Source organism: Pseudoliparis swirei, chromosome 5, assembly GCF_029220125.1.
Source record: "Pseudoliparis swirei isolate HS2019 ecotype Mariana Trench chromosome 5, NWPU_hadal_v1, whole genome shotgun sequence".
Taxonomy (NCBI): Eukaryota; Metazoa; Chordata; class Actinopteri; order Perciformes; family Liparidae; genus Pseudoliparis; species Pseudoliparis swirei.
In genome coordinates this window covers 2,214,584-2,237,524 of record NC_079392.1, presented here as the reverse complement: position 1 = coordinate 2,237,524, position 22,941 = coordinate 2,214,584, and the positions used below count along the sequence as shown (strand labels likewise).

Sequence of the window (22,941 nt, the reverse complement as noted above, 5' to 3'; positions counted from 1 at the left end):
CAGGACCCGGGACCAGGACCCGGGACAGGACCCGGGACAGGACCCGGGACCAGGACCAGGGACCAGGACCCGGGACAGGACCCGGGACCAGGACCCGGGACAGGACCCGGGACCAGGACCCGGGACCAGGACCCGGGACAGGACCCGGGACCAGGACCAGGACCCGGGACAGGACCCGGGACCAGGACCAGGACCCGGGACAGGACCCGGGACCAGGACCAGGGACCAGGACCAGGGACCAGGACCCGGGACCAGGACCAGGGGACAGGGCCCGGGACCAGGACCAGGGGACAGGGCCTGGGACCAGGACCCGGGACCAGGACCAGGGGACAGGACCCGGGGACAGGACCAGGGGACAGGGCCCGGGACCAGGACCCGGGACCAGGACCCGGGGACAGGACCCAGGGACAGGGCCAGGGGACAGGGCCCGGGACCAGGACCCGGGACCAGGACCAGGGGACAGGGCCCGGGACCAGGACCCGGGACCAGGACCCAGGAGTCAGGGCCCGGGACCAGGACCAGGGGACAGGGCCAGGGGACCAGGACCCGGGACCAGGACCAGGGGACAGGACCCGGGGACAGGACCCGGGTAGCAGACACTGGGACAGGACCAGGGGACAGGGCCAGGGGACCAGGACCCGGGACCAGGGGACAGGACCCGGGGACAGGACCCGGGGACAGGACCAGGGGACAGGGGACCAGGACCCGGGACCAGGACCCGGGGACAGGACCCAGGGACAGGGCCAGGGGACAGGACCCGGGGACAGGACCCGGGTAGCAGACACTGGGACAGGACCAGGGGACAGGGCCAGGGGACAGGGCCAGGGGACAGGACCAGGGGACAGGGCCCGGGACCAGGACCAGGGGACCAGGACCAGGGGACAGGGCCAGGGGACCAGGACCAGGGGACCAGGACCCGGGTAGCAGACACTGGGACAGGACCAGGGGACAGGGCCAGGGGACAGGACCAGGGGACAGGGCGTCCACTCGGTGCCACATGTCCCCCTCGGTCGGCTAGCTGCTAATTGGCGGTCAGCTAATGTCTGTTGCCCGGGGCAACGGGCCGACCCAAGGGGCCCGTGTCCCCGGGTTACTAAACCCTCTTTGAACAGAACCCAAACTACCGCCACGGACATTCCTCCGTGCGCCGAGTTAACGTGACGTCACGCGCCGTGAGCTCAAACCCAACGTCTACACGTCACGAAGCGAGCCGAGCCGAACCGAGTCGAGCCGAGTCGGGTCCTTACTTTATTCTGCTGTCCATGGTTCGGGCTACAGCATCGCGGCGGTTCCGGCTCCGCTCGGTTGGGCTCGGTTGGGCTCGTCCTCCCACCCCGAGGAGAGGTATACGTCCACTCGTCCACTCGTGTCCTTCCTCCGTCTCCTACGTCCTCGTTGTTATCCGGTGCCGGCCGAAAGCTCCCGGGACCGCATGCTCGGTGGAGGCAGTGATGTCGGCGCGCGCTGTCCGCCGTGTGCCGTGCTCCTCCCGGTAACCGTAGCCCGGAGGATCCCCGGTTCAGCGCCGCGGTTTATTTCCCACAACAAACACTCCAGGAAGTGCTGTCAAAGATTTAGTGACGTCATTGCGTCAGATTAGAGCGAAGCCTCGCTGCAGCTCCCCTCTCTCTCTCTCTCTCTCCCTCTCTCTCTCTCTCATGATAACACAACTAATACACACCTGTGTACCTGTGAGGCGTTATTACTTCACTTATTGCCTTCAGCAGGGGGTCTCAAAGCGGGGGTCCGGGGACCATCCGGGGTCCTCTCATGTCAGGGCTTCGGGACTGAGAATTGTATTTTTTGGGTGGGGGGGGGTGGGGGGGGGACTTTTAAAGGCCTTTTAAAGTGGTTATGAACATGATATTAATGACAGTAAACAGTTACCTGACCATGCACGTACGTGCACGCTCAAAGGTGGGGTCCTTAGATAGATATAAGATAGATAGATAGATAGATAGATATAAATATATTTTCAAACAGTTTATTATTCAATTATTTATATTCTTAAATGTGACAGTAAAGTACTTTTTGGTTGATTGAAGAACATCTAAGTGTTTGTTTAAAGTGATTATGAACATGATAACATGATAATAAACAGTTTCCTGACAATGTAGATATAAACATGATTTAAAACAGTTTATTATTCAATGATCTATATTATTTATTGTGACATTAAAGCCCTTTTTGTTGATTAAAGAACATATAATTCTTGTTTGAAGTGGTTATGAACATGATATTAATGACAGTAAACAGTTCCCTGACCATGTAGATATAAACGCATTTAAATACTGTTTATTCTTCAATGATTTATTTTCTTTATTGTGAATAAAAAGGCCCTTTTTGTCGGTTAAAGAACATCTACATTATTGTTTAAAGTGATTATGACCATCCATGATATCATGATAGTAAACAGTCCCTGACCATGCAGATATAAACACATTTAAAACAGTTTATTTTTCAATGATTTATATTCTTTATTGTGACATTAAAGGCCTTTTTGTTGTGTAACGTCTTGTTTTAAGTTCTTTTCAACCGGTTTAATTTGTTTTCCAGATCAGTAATGGAGTGGGAGCGGCAGCTTAAATTAACATCATTACTGTTTTTATTTCATTTAAACCTCACCTTTGAGCGTGCACGTATGTACGTGCACGCTCAAAGGTGAGGTCCTTATATATTGTAGTATCCAGAAAATATTGTTGCAATTTATTTAATAAATTGTACATATTTGTTACTCACTGGTAAACATCTATATGCACTCACTGGGCATCAGGAGAAGGATGAGCGTTATTATCCAGCGCTGCTCTTCCAGGTCGTGATGAACTCTCGTGATGATGAACGTAACGATGTGCGTCGTTGATGTTCTGGTTCACGCTCACGTTCCGCCAGCGTTGTGCGTAACACACCTGCTGCTGAGCGTCAGAGAGCAGCTGTGGGCGCCTGGAGGTCACCGCGATGCTGCGAGGGAACGCCAGACGAGGGCGTCGTGCGTCTGAACACGCGCGTTACGTTTGAATTAAATGAAAACAGTAATGATGTTAATTAAAGCTGCCGCTCCCACTCCATTACTGATCTGGAAAACCAATTAAACCAGAGGAATGGCACTTAAAACAAGACGTTACACAACAAAAAGGCCTTTAATGTCACAATAAATAATATAAATCATTGAATAATAAACTGTTTTAAATGTGTTTATATCTGCATGGTCAGGGAACTGTTTACTATCATGATATCATGGTCATAACCACTTTAAACAAAAACTTAGATGTTCTTCAATCAACACAAAAGTCCTTTACTGTCACAATAAATAATATAAATCATTGAAACTGTATATTTTCTTTTTAATAATATGTTTCTACGTAACTGTTTCTGTTCATTACCAGCAGTTTATGTAGAAATAAAGCAAACAAGATATTTCAGGAAAGCTTAATTAAACTTTTAAGAGGATTTTCACTCATTAGAGTAGACTACCATACTCAAGGTGGCTCATCCATCTTATTGAGGACCCCTAGATCTCATTGTGCAGTGCATTGTGGCTCTAATTGGATTACCTGTGTGTGTCCAGGAGTCCCTGCTCTCCCACGTGTCCTCTGCTGCGAGGCGTGTAAACACAGACGGCCGTGTTTGGGTTTCGGGGGTCGATGGGAGCCGAAAAGCAAATGTACGTGAGCGCGTTAAGCCGGCCATTACCCGGCTCCTCAAACAGGGGCCGCTCCGGAGGAGCAACACGGAGGGCGTGTGAACAGGCTTTGAGTTGCACTCCAGCCTTAAGGGTCAAGAGGTGAGCTCACGACAAGATGATCGCTGGCTCCATGGAGTGAAACGGTTACGCCCCGAATAAGTGCCGTTGAGCACGACCCTTAACCCCCGATGAGCAGCCGACAGATCTGTGGTGGACGGATGAAGAGCGATGAAGACCGGAGGATCGATCGCTTCACGGATTACAGCGCGCCGTTTGTAAATGTTACAGTAACCGAGTTAGAAGACACACACAATCATGAAGAGACATCGGGAACCAAAAATGGTTCTTCAGAGGGATGCCGTAGAAGAACCATTTCTGGTTCCACAAAGCACCTTTCAAATCAGGGTTCCTTAAAGAACCATTTCCTTAAATAGCTCTACATAGAACCTATAAAGGTGTCTCAAAGAACCTAAAAATCGTTCTTTAAGGCACCATATCTGGTTCCACAAAGAACCTTTTTTAACCAGGGTTCTCTAAAGAACCATTTCCTTAAAGAGTTCTTCAAAGAACCTATAAAGGTGTCTCCAATGAAAGAATGGTTCTTTAGTAGGTGATGGTTCTTTGTAGAACCACAAAGCCTCTTAAAGAACCATTTAGGAACCTTTATTTTTATATAAATGATGAAATTCTATAACTCAGTTACACAAGCTTTAAGGGTATGAATAACACACACACACACACACACGCACACGCACACACACACACACACACACACACACACCATGTATATAATCCCCCTTTACTGCGTGTGTCTATTAAATGTGCTCCAGGACTCCACATTAAACAGTTGCTCTGGAATCAGCTGAGTCAGTGGAGGCTTACAAGGGGAAATCCACCCTAAAACTGAAACAAAAAATAATATGGGGGTTGAAATGCTTCCTTGTTTCATGTCATGATTCAAAGCTGTAAACATTCATTTAAGTGTAATATCTCAACCAGAGATGATATCAGCCCACAGGAGTCATTAATACATTCATTGTTGTTGGACCAGCTCCCAAAAGTGACACAATCAATTAGTGCAAAGCTCTTGATTTCCTTTTATTTAAAAAAGGGAAATATTTGTTGTTTTTAATCGATGTTGACTTTCCTGATATGCAGTGCCATGTCAATTCTGTTTTTAGGGTGGACTTTTCTTTTATTGCGCGCATGTTTAAGCAATATTTGTCCCGTGGTAAATTGAAACCAATGGCTTAGATGTAGTTCCCTCTCCAGAGAGTCTGCCTGGATCAGAGCCAGATGTCTCCGGGCGAACTGGAAGGTAATTAAGTGGCAGCAGACTGGGGCATGCTGGTTCAGGCATCCATATGAAATGATAATGGCAGGGCTGCTGCCTGAGCATTAAAAAAACAACAACAATATGACACACATGCACACAAAGAGACGCATGCATACAGCATTTAAAATGCTGGAGCACTGCCAACCAGTTAGGTTTCACATTACAGGGGACTGTTAACAGTAAGTGATCCCAGATTATATTCATTTAAGATAACCTACATTGAAAAATATTGACAATGCAGTGACTCATTGAGGGTTTTTTCGACCTGGAAATATATTTATTTATATTTAATTGCTTGAGCTCTAAATGTTTAGTCGTATCTCGCTTAATTTAAAGGTATTACAAAAACATATATAAAGAGGGCTCACGGTGTGTTTATATATATATATATATTTATATAAATATTAATATATATATAAATATATATAAAAATATATATATAAATATATATAAATAAATACATATATATATATATATAAATAAATAAATACATACATATATATATATATACAGTCTTGTCTAAATTTAACCAGCATAGAGTTTTATATGTTTAGGTTGTTTTTGCAACATTTAACTTTTTAAGAAAACAATGTTGTGCACCGTTTGTGTGCACAAGGTTTCTACTTAGTCTGCTTGTATTTTTACCAGTGATGTGCAGTTGGGTCTCAGGGTACGTTGACCCCACCGTGTCAGTCAAAAGACACTTGTCAGGTTTCATTACCCAGAATGCAGTTGCAGACCCATCATCAGAAGGCGCTTACAGCAGTGCATGACCTTGACAACGACTCATTAATGTCCACTCATCAACCTTGCAGTGCTTTTTAAAAGTCTCTATTTGACTTTATTATTGTTATGGGAATGTGATATGTTTGCATATCAGGGTCACTGCAGCCAAGGAGAGAATATACATTTAAAAGAAGTGTACAGGTGCGATAATATGAATGTTTACATCATGTTCAGAGCTGCATACGGGGGAAAAGATCGAAATACGTTTACTAATAAGAGTGTCTCAGCACGCAGCAAGAACGTAATGTCCATTTTCATATGTCATTATTAGGGCTGTGAAACGATTAAAATTTTTAAGCGGATTAATCACAGGTTTTTGTGGATTAATCATGATTAATCACATATTACCGATATTCTCGGTATATTTTGTGAGAACATAGAGATTTATGACAAAAGACGGATATATACATTTATACATTCTTCTATACAATGGTGCTGCAACTCAGCAGTTATTTAGCAGTTTTCTTCCATATGGAACATTAATACATCTTCATCCTAAACAGAATGTTTAACCCTCCTGTTACCTTTCGGGTCAATTTGACCCATTCAATGTTTAATGTCGGTGTTCTTTGGGGTCAATTTGACCCCAGGCTGTTTTTCACTGTGTCAAACATATAAGAAATATCAACTTTTTTATTTATTTAAAGGGCTATTTAGGTAGTCAACAAACAAACATAAAGTACCTCACACTTAAACTTGGGAAGCAATATTAATTCTAATAATTTTCTGGAGGTTTTAATTGCTGGGGTCAAATTGACCCCGAGGGTAAAATATGTTCGTAAATGTAAAGGTAACAGGAGGGTGAAACAGAGCATTTTTCTCTTGTTTGTCAACCATTAACTCCACCATGATACAATCTAAAGGTGGACAGATTGACAAGTGACTTTTGTTTTGCTCGGTCCCGATGCGCGCGCACGGAGCTCTGTGGCGCGCCAGACGGAGATCGATAAGTGTGAACGCAACGCGAAGAGACAGAAATGACATGCTGCTGTGGAGATACGATCAACAACAGACGTTTAGTTTAATAAAAGAACAAAGACGTGCTCTAGAGAACATGTCAGGGGGCGGGCCAATCTCTTTAATGTCATGCGATCTACCGACACTCCGCCGCGATCGACTGGCAGGTCGCGATCGACGTGTTGAGACCCTGATCTACAGGAAGTAAAAGTCGTAACAAGGTTTCCGGAGGTGAACCTGCGGAAGGATCATTACCGATGAACAGACCGTCTGCATGAGAGCGGACAGAGTTCAGATTGAAGGTGTGTTGGAAGCTCATTTTGCAAGTGACTTTTTTTTCGTCCCAACGACCAACAACAGACGGATTGGAAGCTCATTCTGCGCATGCGTTAAATGCGTTTAAAAAAATAACTAGTTAAACCTGTAATTGGATTAACTGAGTTAACGCGTTATTTTTCACAGCACTAGTCATTATTCTTATAATTTATTTACTCAACAAATAAAATGCTGACACTGCCTTCCGTGTGCTGGTAAAAAACCATCGGCCACCCTGGTGCATGCTGGTCCTGAAGCTACCCACACACAACCACAGGCGCCCGTGACCCAATCCTTAAACTACATATATTTAAACAACAATGACAATTAACTAAACTAAACTAAAACTATCATCAGAAAAAAAGCTCTTCTAACATATCAAAATATAACCTAAATAAGCAATGAATAATCAATATTTCTATACAATAAAACTAAATACAAATGTCAAAATAAATAGCTCCAACAGACACTTTAATTACATTTTCTTTCCAGACACACGAATGGTTAAAAAGGTCATTTAGCCTCTACCTGGTGGTCCCTCCTCACAGTTTATGTAACATTACGTCATATCATAGTGCAGTGACTATACCTGTAATATTGTATTGTTGCTTGTGTTTAGTTATTGTTAAACCTAAAAGTCACCACTGTACCAGAGTGGAACTCATTTTCATCTGTCGTCCTGACGGGCCTCTCAACATACAACATATCAAAGAGTATAAAACAATAACACATCGTAATATAGTTCCTCGTGGTGGTCATGTGACGTGCAGGCTGCGTGAACCAGAGGCTCCGCGGCACGAGGGGGTCACGTGTCACCGCCGTGACACGTCCAACCCGGAAGTGCGCCCGCGTGCAGGCAAGAGGAGGCGGAAAGTAGAAACGCGCAACAGACACGTCTTTAATACGGGTGACGTCACCAGTCGGTGCTGTTTTTGACTAATTAAGAGATGGTGTGTATCTTTTAAGACACGTGAAGAGGCGAGCGGGGCTTTAAAGTAGTCCGGGTGGTTTTAAAGGAGCATGTTTCACCAACAGTACCCCGTCAAAGCCTTCCTCGGCCGGCTGCGCGCGCTGCGCGTGCAGGTGAACAACCCCGCAGAGGAGCGCGCGCAGCGGCCAGGAGGCGGAGGAAGGTCACAGAGCGAGGGAAAAGACCCGGATGGAAGAAGGCTTCAGATCAGTGGAGAAGACCCGGATGTTAGGAAGTTCACGGAGGAAGAGATGGCGGTGCACAGAGCCCACGTGGAGGCGTGCCAGGTAAGATGAATGGCCGCGCGCGCACCGGTGTGCTCGTGTTAAATAGTGGTGTTTAATTGGATGATGTAGTACCGGAGATACGGAGTCGGAGGCGGAGTATTCAGGATCGAATTCCAATCTTTAATATCCATACAGGCAGAGAACCTTAACAACACAACTGCCTAGCATAGCGAGTTAGCAGGAATGACCTGCCTCCCCCTGTGTTACCACTTAATCAGTCCGTGTGGCAACACTATTCCTAAAGGTGAATTATGTTACATTACGTGTCACCACACAAGCCCCCCCAGAATTCACACATAAACAAAATCTGCGTGGCGGGGAGGAACAACACGCCGACCACAACGGCTCCTAATAACTGGAGTTGGTAAGCGACTCCTTCCTGTCGGTCCCCGTAAGAGGAGGGGAACAACAGGTCTAGCACCCGTGACAGGAGTCAAAGCTGGGGCGCCCCTTCTCGCGGCCTAGCGAGCACCACAAGTCCAAATGAGCAGCCTTCACCCGATCGACCGAGATGTGCTCCGCCTTGCCACCCAGGTCGACCACCAGGTGCTTATCGTGTTCCAAGACCCTGAAAGGTCCATCATAAGGAGGCTGCAGGGGACCTCTGTGCGTCGTGGCGGATAAAAACGTGCCCAGCCGAGCGTAGATCCGGGCACCTGAACCCCCGAGTACCGTGCTGAGTAGTAAACCAACTCCCCGAAGAGCACTGCAGATCCTCCATGCTGTACGCAACCCCAGCATCACCCAGGGCAGCTCACAGAGGCCGTTAGCCTGAGGTGGTAAGCGGTAGTCCTGTGCAGCTTAACCCCCAGACCGCCAGCCACGCGTTCCAGAGCTCGGACGTGAACTTGTCCGAGGAAATGTCTGATGGGGTGCCAAACGACACACCCACGTTGCAATGAAAGCCAGCGGAACTGCCTCCGCCAGTCAGTCCTGTCCACCATAGTGAGGAGGTATGAGAAACCCTGAGAGGAGGCAACGGACCAACTAAATCAATGTTCACATGGTCAAACCTCCTCCAGCCCACGCTCCCCTGCCCAAGTCCTCACGTCTTTTTAAGTCCATGCCTAGGCACCAAACGCACTGAAGGCTTTAGGTGCGCGCAGGGCCGGCACTGCCTCAAACACCGGCGCCTCCAGCAGGCGGGGACAGCAGCGACAGGCCCGTGTGAAACGTCACAAAGCAGAGTGATGTCCGCGTCGCGAACACCAGAGCCTGGGCGCCAGGGTCAGCGACCTGGTCCGCCGCCATGGCGTATAATCCAGGCCCAACTGAGAGGCAATCAGCCACCAGGTTTGACTTGCCAGCCACATGCTTAATGTCCGTGGTAAACTCTGAAATGTATGAGAGCTGCTGTGGCTTACAAGGCTCCGCCACCACATGGCAAGAAGGAGCGTGTGTGATCGACAAGCGCCGTGAACTCACGGCCCTCCAGCAAGAAACGGAAGTGCCGCACGCCAAATAAAGACCCATGAGTTCACGGTCAGCGCTGGTTGGCGGCTGAAAAGGCGGCGGTTGCCAAGCGCCTCCACCCACTGTTACACCGCGCCCGCACCGCGTAGTCCCGACGATCTGTAGTGATAGAGATGGGTGCCGGGTGATGGGTGTGCCAACAAAGCCGCCTGCCAACGCTGCCTTGACCTCAGTAAAGCGTTTCCACCGTCCAGTCGATCGCCTGGACGGGGTCTGCCTTTCAAAGCCTCATACGCGCATGATGTGGGCAGCTCGGGCGATAAAACGGTGATAGAAAGTCACCATCCCCAGGAACTCGGACTGTGCGCCAGGGGTGTCGCCCGCCCCTCTGTGACGCGGTGTCCGAGGAAGTCAATGGCAGACAGCCCGAACTGGCACTTTGCAGGATTAATGATTAATCGGAGGTGGGACAGGTGCTCTTCCACTGAGCGCTGGCGGGCAGTATGTCGTCCAGGTACACAAACGGCAGGTCCCGTAGCACAGAATCCATCAGGCGCTGGAATGTCTGAGCGTTTTGAGCCCAAAAGGCATCGAACTCAAAGCCCAAAAGGCGTAATCACCGCCGTCTTGGGAATGTCTAGAGGGTGCATGGGCACAGGTCCACTTTGAGATGCGCCGAAAGTCTTGTCCCAAGAGAATCCGCCGCCGCTTTGGGGGAACCACGCAGCGGAGAGGCCCAAGGGCTGTCGGAGCGCGGACGATGCCCAGGCGCCCATACGCCACAGCCAGCTTAGAAGGGTTCAACCGGCCCCTGGCGAGACAGGAGGACCCGAAGTGACGTGGTGCTCACGCCATGCTTGGTAGTGAGTGCAGAAAAGGTGGGTAACGACAGGTCTGGAAACTCAGCCAAAGTTTAAGAAAATGTCTGACCCTGACAGCGCAGGAGGAAACGCCAAGGCGCCAACCAAGCGTTTATTTCCACTAACAGTCCATGGGCACAAAAATCTGCCCCAAGCAGGGAAAACGCTGTCACAAACTCCCAGCTGAAACGCTGACCCCGATGCACAAACACATAGGCCGCAGGAACTACACTGGGGCGCCCGTGTGATAAAAGGCCTGAGCCTGCTTGCCGCCCACGCCACGCCACTACTGATGAGCGCACTTCTTTGCCTTTGTCCCCGCCTCCGCCGCCGCCATCCGTCCCTGGTAGCGGGGCCTTGGGCGTGTCTGTGCGCCGTGCCGCCAGGAAAGCGGTCCGCCTCCTCAGCCAAGGCGCGGGGTCTGTGATGGTGTTGGCCAGCGCCGTCTGGACCGGGGTGGCAAGCGCAGGAAAACCTCCATGAACAATATATCTTCCCCGAGCAGATTCAGCATTTTCTCCATGAGATGAGACGGTCTGCTGTCCCCAGGCTCTGAATGTCAAGAATGATAAGCTAAATGTCTTAAGGAGGAGCTCTTTACCGCCTCGTATTTGCCCTGTAGCGGGGAGCAGCGATGAATCCCACCAACCTGGACGATGTGGAACTATGCTCCCAAAACTCCGCAACTTTACATAAACATCACTGTTCACTAAGTTTCTGGAAACTTTCAGTATTCAGGATCGAATTCCAATCTTTAATATCCATACAGGCAGAGAACCTTAACAACACAACTGCCTAGCATAGCGAGTTAGCAGGAATGACCTGTGTTACCACTTAATCAGTCCGTGTGGCAACACTATTCCTAAAGGTGAATTATGTTACATTACGTGTCACCACAATGACCGCAATTACGCGTGATTAACGAGCTGCAGCGCAGAGGGGAGAAGATTAAAGAAGAATAGACATAAAGTCACTGTGGACTCACAGTGAGCGTCACGTTGAAGATCTTTACTTTGATAGATAAGGCTTCACCCATTTCTACTTCTGTAATATTCATTTTATTTATATATATTTATTATACTACACAACATTAATATGTTGCTAGTTAATCCAGCATTAACATAAACCTACAGTAGGCTATATGACATTTCTTGCTGTACCGTTACAAGTTTTAGGACCTTCATAATGTGATATATATATAAAATGCTATTGCTCTGATATGTATATATATATATAAAAAAGAAATATATTATATATATATATTATTATAATATATATATATAAAATAATTATGTCATTGAATGATATGCTGTGGTGCATTTCCACTTATTCCCAGTGGGAGTGACATGTTTCTGTAATTTAAATGACTTAAAGTGAGCGTCACGGTTGAAGACCTTTGATCTATAATGTTTCTCTTTTTTCCATTTTTACTTCCTGAACTGTAATATTTATTCTTTCCCCCGAATCATTGAACCCAGAGATCCTACAGGAAGACGAGAGTCCAGTTCTTTTGTTTAAATATAAACTACCCTACCTGTCACAAAGTCATGACGGCCATTGTTTTTGTCAGATCAATCACATTCACCTATTCACCGCCCCATCGCCACGCGGCGACCGAGCCGCGCTGGATGGAGGAGCGGCGGTGAATAGGTGTGTTACGACCTCAGACACTTAGGAAGTAGGACCCAATTGCACGACCCGGGAGACAGAGATAAAGTATTTGTAAGTACTTTATTTTTCGGTTCGGCAGTGAACAAAATGAAAGCGCTCACGTAGTGAGGGATCAAAAACTTTTCAAGAGCATAACATAACCCGACCTGATCATGGCAAAAGACCAGACGAACTGACAAGGAACACTGGGAGACAGGGGAATTTAAGCACATGGTAACAAGACACAGGTGGGACCAATCAGGGCGGGCTGACACTGATGAGCATAGGAGACAGGTGTGATGACAGGTGAAAACAATCAGGAAGCCTGGAATGAGAGAAAGCGAACATAAATGACATGAACCTCTCTAGCATATCTGTCGGTGCACAACAGTACCCCTCTAGGGCCAACTCCTGATGGCCCAGGCTGATTGTAAAAGTCGTGGATAAGAGTCTTGTTCTCGATAAATGAAGCAGCTATCCAGCTTCTAGCCTCAGGTCCGTAACCCTTCCAGTCTACCAGGAATTGCTTGCCCTCCCCTATTACGGACCTCCAGTAGCTTACGGACCTTGTAAACGCCACCCCTTCAAAGAACTGGGGCGGTGGAGGGGCTTGAGGCGGGAACAAGTGTGCTCTCACACACCGGCTTGATCTTACTAACGTGAAACGTTGGGTGCACTCTCAAGGTCCTGGGAGTTGCAAGCGTACCGACGCCGGGTTGATGACTCTGGACACTGGAAACGGACCCACAAATCTCGGAGCCAGTTTCTTTGAGGCGACATGGAGTGGTAAGTCTTTGGTAGAGAGCCAAACCTTTTGGCCTGGACTGTAGGAGGGAGCGACCCTGCGATGAACGTCCGCAACAGCCTTCATCCGAGCTGAACTTCGGAGAAGAGACTGGCGAGCACCAGCCCAAACTCTGCGACAACGTCTGATCATGGCATGTGCCGATGGAACCCTCACCTCTTCCTCGTTGTTAGGGAAAAGTGGAGGCTGGAAACCATTGACACAATGGAATGGAGAGAGACCTGTGGCCGCCGTAGGAAGGGTATTGTGGGCAACCTCGACCCATGTGAGGTGGTCACTCCAGGTGGTCTGGTTCCGGGAGACGAGACAACGTAGCGTAGTCTCTAGTTCTTGGTTCAGACGCTCCGACTGTCCATTTGACTGAGGGTGATATCCTGATGACAGGCTGACGGTGGCACCTATGAGTCGACAAAACTCTTTCCAGAAGGCGGAAATGAATTGTGGACCCCTGTCGGAAACAATGTCATTAGGGAATCCATGGATCCTGAACACGTGATTCATCATGACCTCTGCGGTGACTTTGGCAGAGGGAAGCTTGGTCAATGGGATGAAGTGAGCCATCTTTGAAAATCGATCAACCACTGTTAGAACCGTAGTCTTGCCTCTGGATGAGGGAAATCCTGTCACAAAATCCATCGAAATGTGTGACCAAGGACGATGGGGAATCGGCAGCGGCTGGAGCAAGCCCATCTTAACTTGAGATGAGGTCTTATTACACGCACACACCGGACAAGCCGCTACATACCGGCCACATTTTTCTTCATGGATGGCCACCAGAAACGTTGTTGAATCCTGAACATTGTTCTTGCTACTCCCGGATGGCACGAAGCACAGATGAGTGAGCCCAGTGGATGACCTTGGAGTGAAGAGCCTCAGGAACAAACAGCAGATTGTTGGGACACTCGCTAGGCGCTGGATTCATGACATTTGCCTCTTTAACGCCTGACTCCACTTGCCAGGAAAAGGCTCCGATCACCCGGTTAAGTGGAAGGATGGTCTTGGGCTCTACCGCAAGTGGTTCGGGATCGTAAAGACGAGACAAAGCATCGGGTTTTGATTCTGAGACCCGGGACGAAAAGAGAGTGTGAAGTTGAATCTACTAAAGAAAAGTGTCCACCTGGCCTGACGGGAGTTGAGACGCTTAGCCTTTCTTATATATTCTAGATTCTTGTGATCTGTCCAGACTAAAAACGGTTGCTCTGCACCCTCTAGCCAGTGTCTCCATTCCTCGAGGGCAGCTTTTACAGCTAACAATTCCTTGTTTCCCACGCCATAATTCCGCTCTGCCGTTGTCAACTTCCGCGACAGGTAAGCACATGGATGCATCTTGTTGTCTTCTGCAGAACGTTGAGACAGTACTCCTCCAATTCCCTCATTGGAAGCATCCACCTCGACCATAAACTGGCGCTGGGGATCTGGAATGGTGAGTATGGGAGCTGATGTGAATCTATCTCTGAGAAGTTTGAAAGCAAGATCCGCCTGGGGGTCCACTTGAAGGAACCTTAGGAGAAGTCAGAACATGCAGAGGAGCAGCAACAGAACTGAAATTCTAATAAACTTCCTATAGAAGTTAGCAAATCCTAGGAACTGCTGAACCTTTTTCCTGGAGTCTGGTGTGGGCCACTGGGATACTGCACTGACTTTCGCAGGATCCATTTGGATATGATTAGGTGAGACTATGTATCCTAAGAAAGACACCTCTTCTGTGTGGAACTCGCACTTCTCTGCCTTGACATATAGCTGATTATCCAGTAGTTTCTGCAAAACTTGGCGGACATGGTTAACATGAGATTTAGCGTCTGGGGAGAAAATCAGTATGTCATCCAGATACACAAACACTGAAATATTCAAGAATTCCGCAAAACCTCATTCACAAAAGCTTGAAAACAGCCGGTGCATTGCACAGTCCAAAAGGCATTACCAAGTACTCATAGTGACCATTCTGAGTGTTGAATCCAGTCTTCCACTCATCCCCTTGTTTTATTCTAACCAAGTGATATGCATTTCTTAAATCCAACTTGGTGAATATCTTGGCCGTTGAAGCAGTTCAAAAGCAGATGACATGAGTGGCAGAGGATAGCGGTTCTTCACCGTAATGTCATTTAGTGGACTGTAGTCTATGCAAGGTCTCAGAGACCCGTCTTTCTTTTCCACAAAAAAGAATCCGCTCCGGCTGGAGACGATGAAGGACGGATAATCCCTGATTTGAGTGAAGAGGAGATGTATTCATCCATTGCTGTTCTCTCAGGTCTCGAAATCGAGTAAAGTCTCCCTTGGGAATGGGGCTCTGCACGAGATCAATGGGACAGTCAAAATCTCGGTGAGGAGGTAGCGACAAGGCTTTAGACTTGTTAAAAGCTTCTTTAAATCATGGTAACAGGAAGGTACCTTCTGTAGATCAGGATAGTCAGGGTGATCTATAATGATCCTACTAGAGTCTGTTGGTGCATTAACAGGTTGCGAAAGTTTACACCTGCCCTTACAATCCTCTCCCCATTCCTTAACTTTCCTGAAGGCCAGTCTATGTGAGGAGTGTGGACCTTCAGCCAAGGAACCCACAAAATAATCGGGTACTGATTCGACTCAAAAATATGAACTTGCATGCTCGGTATGGTCCTTATTTATAGTAATCCGTATGGGCTCAGTGCAATGGGTAACTGTGAACAACAAGCGGCCGTCTAAGGCACTGGCACTAACAGGATGAGATAGCGGGACAGCTGTTATCTTTAGCTGTTTGACTAGGCCCCAGTCTATAAGGCTTTCGTCAGCCCCTGAGTCTATTAACACACCCTGGTCAATGGTCTGATTGTTAATACAAATGTCTACCTGAGTAACAGGTCGAGGAGGGAAGTCTGCGCGAAACTCGCTCACCAGCGCCTCCTTTTGACTGGTGAGCACGATCTTTCCCGGCACGAAGCGAGTTGATGACCCGGCTGGACGCAGTAGAAACAGCAACCCTCCCGAAGACGGCGCTGCCTCTCCTCCAGAGAAAGCCTGGTTCTTCCAAGCTGCATGGGTTCACCGGAGTCATTCGGAAGTGTAGTCCTCTGATGGTCCGGTAACATGAGCTGGAAATCCTCCGCTGGCGGCGCGACCCTCCGAGGCGAATTCTGGAAGCTGGGAATAACATCTCGGTTGCGCCGACGCTCGCTCTCTCTTTCGAAGACGGTTATCGATCCGGATGGCCACAGCGATGAGGATTCCAGATCCCGGGTGTCTCCAGTGGAGCCAGCTGGTCCTTTATCGGTTCCGAAAGTCCTGTCATGAAGGCGACACGAAGAGCCGGAACATTCCATCCGCTGTCCGCTGCTGCTGTACGAAACTCGATGGCATAATCAACCACCTGACGGTTGAGCTGACGTATTTGAAACAGTCTTCTGCTGGCCTCCGTAGCAGGCGATGAGTGGTCAAAATGCGCCTCATAGTCTCTATGAAATCGCCAATGAGTAACATAGTTCGGTGTCTCTAGACCATTCTGCAGTAGCCCAGGCTGCAGCTCTTCCCGTTAAATGAGACACAATAAACGCCACTTTACCATGCTCAGATAAAAAGCTGCTGGGTTGTGTTGAAAATGCAGATCACACTGTACCAGAAAGGCTCTGCAATTCGAAGAGTCTCCGGAAAATCTCTCCGGAAGAGCCAGCCGTAATGGGGAGGAAACAGCCTGACCTGGGTCGTCAGCTGGAGTATTGACAGGCAAATTCTCAGCTGTGGATGACGTCACCGGAGGAGCAGTCTGTTGATGAGTGAAAAATTATTCATTTGGGCAACCAGTTGTTGCATCTGTGTAGATAATTCTTCCTGAACCCCCGCCTGGCGTCCTCTCAGCTCTTGTATTTCCCGGCTGACTTTGTCCAGTTTTTCCTCGTGATGAAAAATCGTCACGCCCTGTACCGACAGAGCGGCGTGAAGCGTTCTTGGGTCGGCTGGGTCCATAATGTGGTCAGTTCGTTCTGTTACGACCTCAGACACTTAGGAAGTAGGACCCAATTGCACGACCCGGGAGACAGAGATAAAGTATTTGTAAGTACTTTATTTTTCGGTTCGGCAGTGAACAAATGAAAGCGCTCACGTAGTGAGGATCAAAACTTTTCAAGAGCATAACATAACCCGACCTGATCATGGCAAAAGACCAGACGAACTGACAAGGAACACTGGGAGACAGGGGAATTTAAGCACATGGTAACAAGACACAGGTGGGACCAATCAGGGGCGGGGCTGACACTGATGAGCATAGGAGACAGGTGTGATGACAGGTGAAAACAATCAGGAAGCCTGGAATGAGAGAAAGCGAACATAAATGACATGAACCTCTCTAGCATATCTGTCGGTGCACAACAAGGTGTCATCTCCGCGGCCTTCTCTGGTGTAAATATTGCGCTTCTGAGTGGCGACGAAGTCGAGGCGATTCGGACCTGAGAGCAGAGCGGTGGCGCCCGGGTGGGAAAAGCACAATACCGTGGGGGTGGGGGGGGGGGGCTATGCCAGCTTCACTATGTGCTCCTGCGACGCCATGTGACATGACAGGCCGTGTCACCCTGAGGGCCCCGGGGCCTCTACCCCCTTTGTGGCCTGTCAGCACTCAGCGACCAGTGGCTCCCCGCCGGAAACCGAGAGGAGACTCGACTACTGGAGTGGTTATGGGATTTATTTACCACGTGTATATATATACATGTAGATTTTTTTTTAAAATTATATATATATATATATTAATAAAAGATATTATATATATATATAAAATAAAGGAATACTTGTATATCATGCTGTGAATACGCGACTTGACCCTCCTCTTATGTTTCCGGTTAATGTTGAATCACCCAAAAGTGGTCAGAAACCCCCAAATACGTTTTATACAGAAAAAGTACTGAGAAATATTTGTTTTGTTCTTCTTTTTTTGATTTTGAAACGGGTCAATCTGACCCTCGACCCAACAGGAGGGTTGAATTCCGGCTCCGCCGTAATAATCTGAGCATGTTGAACACGAGAGAGCCGGCGAGATGAGAGCTGCAGCGCCGTGCATCTGGCCGTCTACACAGAGGTCGCTGGTCCTCCTCCCGGCCCGAAGCCATCCGTCTCCATACCTATATGTTCATATCCAGCCTCTGACTCTCCTCCTCTTCCTCCTGACTCCTCCTCTTCATCCTCCTGACTCTCCTCCTCTTCCTCCTCCTTACTCTCCTCCTCCTAACTCTCCTCCTCTTCCTCCTCCTGACTCTCCTCCTCCTGACTCTCCTCCTCTTCCTCCTCCTGACTCTCCTCCTCCTGACTCTCCTCCTCTTCATCCTCCTGACTCTCCTCCTCTTCATCCTCCTGACTCTCCTCCTCTTCCTCCTCCTGACTCTCCTCCTCCTCTTCCTGCTCCTGACTCTCCTGACTCTCCTCCTCCTGACTCTCCTCCTCTTCCTCCTCCTGACTCTTCCTCCTCCTGACTCTCCTCCTCCTGACTCTCCTCCTCTTCCTCCTCCTCTTCCTCCTCCTGACTCTCTTCCTCCTCCTGACTCTCCTCCTCCTGACTCTCCTCCTCTTCCTCCTCCTGACTCTCCTCCTCCTGACTCTCCTCCTCTTCCTCCTCCTGACTCTCCTCCTCCTGACTCTCCTCCTCTTCCTCCTCCTGACTCTCCTCCTCTTCATCCTCCTGACTCTCCTCCTCTTCATCCTCCTGACTCTCCTCCTCCTGACTCTCCTCCTCCTGACTCTCCTCCTCTTCCTCCTCCTGACTCTCCTCCTCTTCCTCCTCCTGACTCTCCTCCTCCTGACCTCCTCTTCCTCCTCCTGACTCTCCTCCTCCTGACTCTCCTCCTCTTCCTCCTCCTGACTCTCCTCCTGACTCTCCTCCTCTTCATCCTCCTGACTCTCCTCCTCTTCATCCTCCTGACTCTCCTCCTCTTCATCCTCCTGACTCTCCTCCTCTTCCTCCTCCTGACTCTCTTCCTCCTCCTGACTCTCCTCCTCCTGACTCTCCTCCTCTTCCTCCTCCTGACTCTCCTCCTCCTGACTCTCCTCCTCTTCCTCCTGACTCCTCCTCTTCATCCTCCTGACTCTCCTCCTCCTGACTCTCCTCCTCTTCCTCCTCCTGACTCTCCTCCTCCTGACTCTCTTCCTCCTCCTGACTCCTCCTCCTCCTGACTCTCCTCCTCTTCCTCCTCCTGACTCTCCTCCTCTTCCTCCTCCTGACTCTCCTCCTCCTGACTCTCCTCCTGACTCTCCTCCTCTTCCTCCTCCTGACTCTCCTCCTCCTGACTCTCCTCTTCCTCCTCCTGACTCTCCTCCTCTTCATCCTCCTGACTCTCCTCCTCCTGACTCTCCTCTTCCTCCTCCTGACTCCCCTCCTCTTCATCCTCCTGACTCTCCTCCTCCTGACTCTCCTCCTCTTCCTCCTGACTCTCCTCCTCTTCCTCCTCCTGACTCCTCCTCTTCCTCCTCCTGACTCTCCTCCTCCTCTTCCTCCTCCTCCTCTTCCTCCTCCTGACTCTCCTCCTCCTGACTCTCCTCCTCTTCCTCCTCATGACTCTCCTCCCTCCACTCGAGTCACCCGGCGTTAGCATCCTGCGCGCCCATCCCACGCCGCGCCGTAAAGAGATACTCCGCGGCGCCGTCGCGGCTCGATGGAGCCAGGCTGTTAACGAGCCCCCCCCCCCCCCCGACCCTCAGCCTCCCGGCATCACTCGGCTCCTCGCCGCCCGTAATGAACTCCTGGGCCTCCTCAGCGTAGCGCCGCTGCATGTTCACCGGCGTGCGCCACACACACAGCCCTGCGGCCAATGGCCTCCACCTCAGTCGGTCACGGCGTCTCCATGTTGGCCCGACCGGCCGAGGACTGACACCAACAAAAAAGTGTGTGTGTGTGTGTGTGTGTGTGTGTGTGTGTGTGTGTGTGTTGCATTTGAGCATCAACGTCTGGTTCTTCTACACACACAATGTCAGCTGGCCTCAGGGCAGCAGCCTCCACACACACACACACACACACAGTGGTCACCAGGACGACCACATGTCTGTGGTAGAATTAGTGACACACACACACACTGAGTGACAGTCAGCCCTCTGCACTCCTTTGGACATCGGGGCTGTAAATAGCACCGAGGAGGAAGAGGAGCCCGGTTCTCACTCGGACCCGCAACTGGTGGTCCGGGCCGCCAGATGAGCCGTCGGAGGCAGTAAGGGGCACCGGAGCCCCCCCCCCCCCCCTGCTTCCACGTCACTTCCATCCAAACCTTTATAACAAGACGAACGATGACTCCTCCTCTTCTTCCTCCTCCTCCACTTCTTCCTCCTCCTCCTCTTCTTCCTCCTCCTCCACTTCTTCCTCCTCCTCCTCTTCTTCCTCCTCCTCTATCTCACAGTAACTCGTGCTCCCCTCGGCGCTGAATGGTTGAAGCGTGTTTGACGGCGTAGCACACACACACACACACACACACACACACACACACACACATACACACACACACAGGCCTGTTTGCGTCCGGGAGCCATGAAGCCCGTGAGGTCATATTATAGCGATAAAGAACATCCATCTATTATGTTTCCATGTCCTCTCGGCTGCGGCCAGAGACGCACTAATTCCCCCAGGAGGATTCTCCACGTCCCCAGAGGAGGTGGTGGAGATGGTGGAGGGGGGGGGGGGCCTGCTCCGGAGGCTGCAGGCAGCAGTTGGTGTGCAGGGAGCAGAGGCTCCATCCTCCATCTGCCAGGGACCGGGGCTGTGATACGAGCTCCAGCAGAGCGGGGGGGGGGGCCTCGACTCTATTTATATCGTCTCCATTATGAGTCTATTGTATAAACCACCGTTCGACTTTATAACCCCCCCCCCCCCCCCCACTCCAGTCGGCATGAGGCCGTGTGCTGGCCCCTCCCACCGAGGGGCTCATGTGACTCCATGGATTCAGCCTCTGCAGTGGTTCACTCCTCTTCCTCCCCCCTCCTTCACTCTGTCAGTGTTTAGCCTGCACCACAGTGGATCCTGGGAGAGCCTTCCCCTCCCTCCTCTTCCTCCTCGGCTCTGGCTTTGGGGAGCGACTCGCAGCCCGGGTGTCACTCAGGGCGACCCACAAATGATGACTCCACATGAACCCCTGGATGGGTGGTAATGGAGCCCGCCGTGCCCAAGGAGCCATGGCCGCCATCCAGCAGACAGCAGGCAGCATCCAGCAGGCAGCAGACAGCATCCAGCAGACAGCAGGCAGCATCCAGCAGGCAGCATCCAGCAGGCAGCATCCAGCAGGCAGCATCCAGCAGTCAGCATCCAGCAGGCAGCATCCAGCAGTCAGCATCCAGCAGGCAGCATCCAGCAGACAGCATCCAGCAGACAGCATCCAGCAGGCAGCATCCAGCAGGCAGCATCCAGCAGACAGCATCCAGCAGACAGCATCCAGCAGTCAGCATCCAGCAGACAGCATCCAGCAGGCAGCATCCAGCAGGCAGCATCCAGCAGGCAGCATCCAGCAGACAGCATCCAGCAGTCAACATCCAGCAGGCAGCAGGCAGCATCCAGCAGTCAGCATCCAGCAGTCAGCATCCAGCATCCAGCATCCAGCAGGCAGCAGGCAGCAGGCAGCAGGCAGCATCCATCATCCAGCATCCAGCAGGCAGCATCCAGCAGGCAGCATCCAGCAGCCAGCATCCAGCAGGCAGCAGGCAGCATCCAGCATCCAGCAGGCAGCATCCAGCATCCAGCAGGCAGCAGTCAGCATCCAGCAGGCAGCAGGCAGCAGGCAGCTTCCCGGGCTGCTGCTGTGTCTGCGGTCTCACGCCGAGCCGAGAGCCCGTCTGGGTGCATCGAGCTCGAGGGACGCCGTGTGGTACACACACACACACACACACACACACACTGACGTGGACCCTGCTGCATTATGGATGATGATGTCATGGAGGAAGCAGCAGGACGGTGAGCGGTGGATCCGGCTAGAGGCGTCACGGAGGCCCCTCGCTCAGAGCCCAGCAGTGTGTGTGTGGCCCTGAGAGCCAATAGGAGGTCTTACATTCTGCACGTCATCACATTCACATGCGTTAACGACTCTTCATCGTCTGATCAGCGTTGTCCTTCATCGGCTGCTCGGCGTATTGCTCAAGGGTCAGGGGAAGACAATCCAGGGAAATCACTCCGAGGAACTCTCTCTCTCTCTATATATATATAAGGTAATAAATATTGAATAAACATGTAAAATATATAGTTTGATTAGAGGTCAACACAATGGAACGTCTTCAAAGCGTCGGCGGTTTTAATATTTACTGCAAAGAACTTGACATTATTAAATAGTGGTGAATTTTTTATCCACAAGTTTTCTTTATTCATTAGATGTTGCAACGGAGGCCAAGTGTGTGTGTGTGTGTGGTTCCTAAACACACAATGCTGCATTCATATGAAACAGGTGAGACAGATGGACACACACGGCAGTTTAAACGGAATATGAACCCATGGATTATTGGTTGAGGTCGCTGCTATTTTGGGAGGAATTCATTTTAATTTAAGCAAAAAAACATGAACGACTAAAGGTGACGAACAAAAGAAATTACTCATAAATAAACTCTTTAATTCACGACCATGAAATACAAAACACAACAATTATATCATCTCAACCGGCCTCTAAACCACATCGTGGATCCACATTGTCACACACACACACACAGTATTCACGCATCCTTATTTTACTACATGAATTCAATGTGTGTGTGTGTGTGTGTGTTTACAGCAGACCTCGTGTTGCTTGCTGCACATCTACTGACTTTAAAATATCTCATTACATACTGACCCCCCCCACACACACACACACACACACCCCGGAGCTCTAGTCTGTGACCCTGTGCTTTAACTCGTCTTCTGGGCTTAAAATATAAACTTCACATTTGTGGATTAATGCACATTAGAGTTGGAGACGACGTCTTG

General features: G+C 49.8%; 2 protein-coding genes across 11 annotated transcripts in view; one reads left to right on the top strand and one right to left on the bottom strand.

Annotated features, from left to right (window-relative positions):
* Positions 1-1,535, bottom strand: part of dennd1b (DENN/MADD domain containing 1B) — a 139,943-nt gene extending 138,408 nt beyond the window's left edge. For all 6 annotated transcript variants that reach the window (XR_008831654.1, XM_056413980.1, XM_056413982.1 and 3 more), the window contains exon 1: positions 1,248-1,535. Coding sequence is in view for 5 of the 6 variants with exons in the window: in XM_056413980.1 (XP_056269955.1) it covers positions 1,248-1,264 (17 nt within the window). In the remaining variant the exon portion in view is untranslated. The remainder of the gene's footprint in view (positions 1-1,247) is intronic.
* Positions 1,536-7,939: 6,404 nt separating this feature from the next.
* LOC130193837 (SUMO-interacting motif-containing protein 1-like) lies at positions 7,940-22,328 on the top strand. Of its 5 annotated transcripts, none has more exons than XM_056414609.1 (3): positions 7,940-8,026; positions 8,112-8,333; positions 21,001-22,328. In XM_056414609.1, exons 1-3 carry the CDS (start codon positions 8,024-8,026, stop codon positions 21,124-21,126), a joined length of 351 nt encoding a protein of 116 aa, XP_056270584.1. In that variant the 5' UTR covers positions 7,940-8,023; the 3' UTR covers positions 21,127-22,328. The 5 variants fall into 4 exon arrangements, with proteins under 5 accessions (XP_056270584.1, XP_056270581.1, XP_056270582.1 ...); XM_056414606.1 differs by having other exon boundaries at positions 20,994-22,328; XM_056414605.1 differs by having other exon boundaries at positions 7,940-8,333; positions 20,994-22,328.
* The last annotated feature ends 613 nt before the right edge of the window (positions 22,329-22,941 follow it).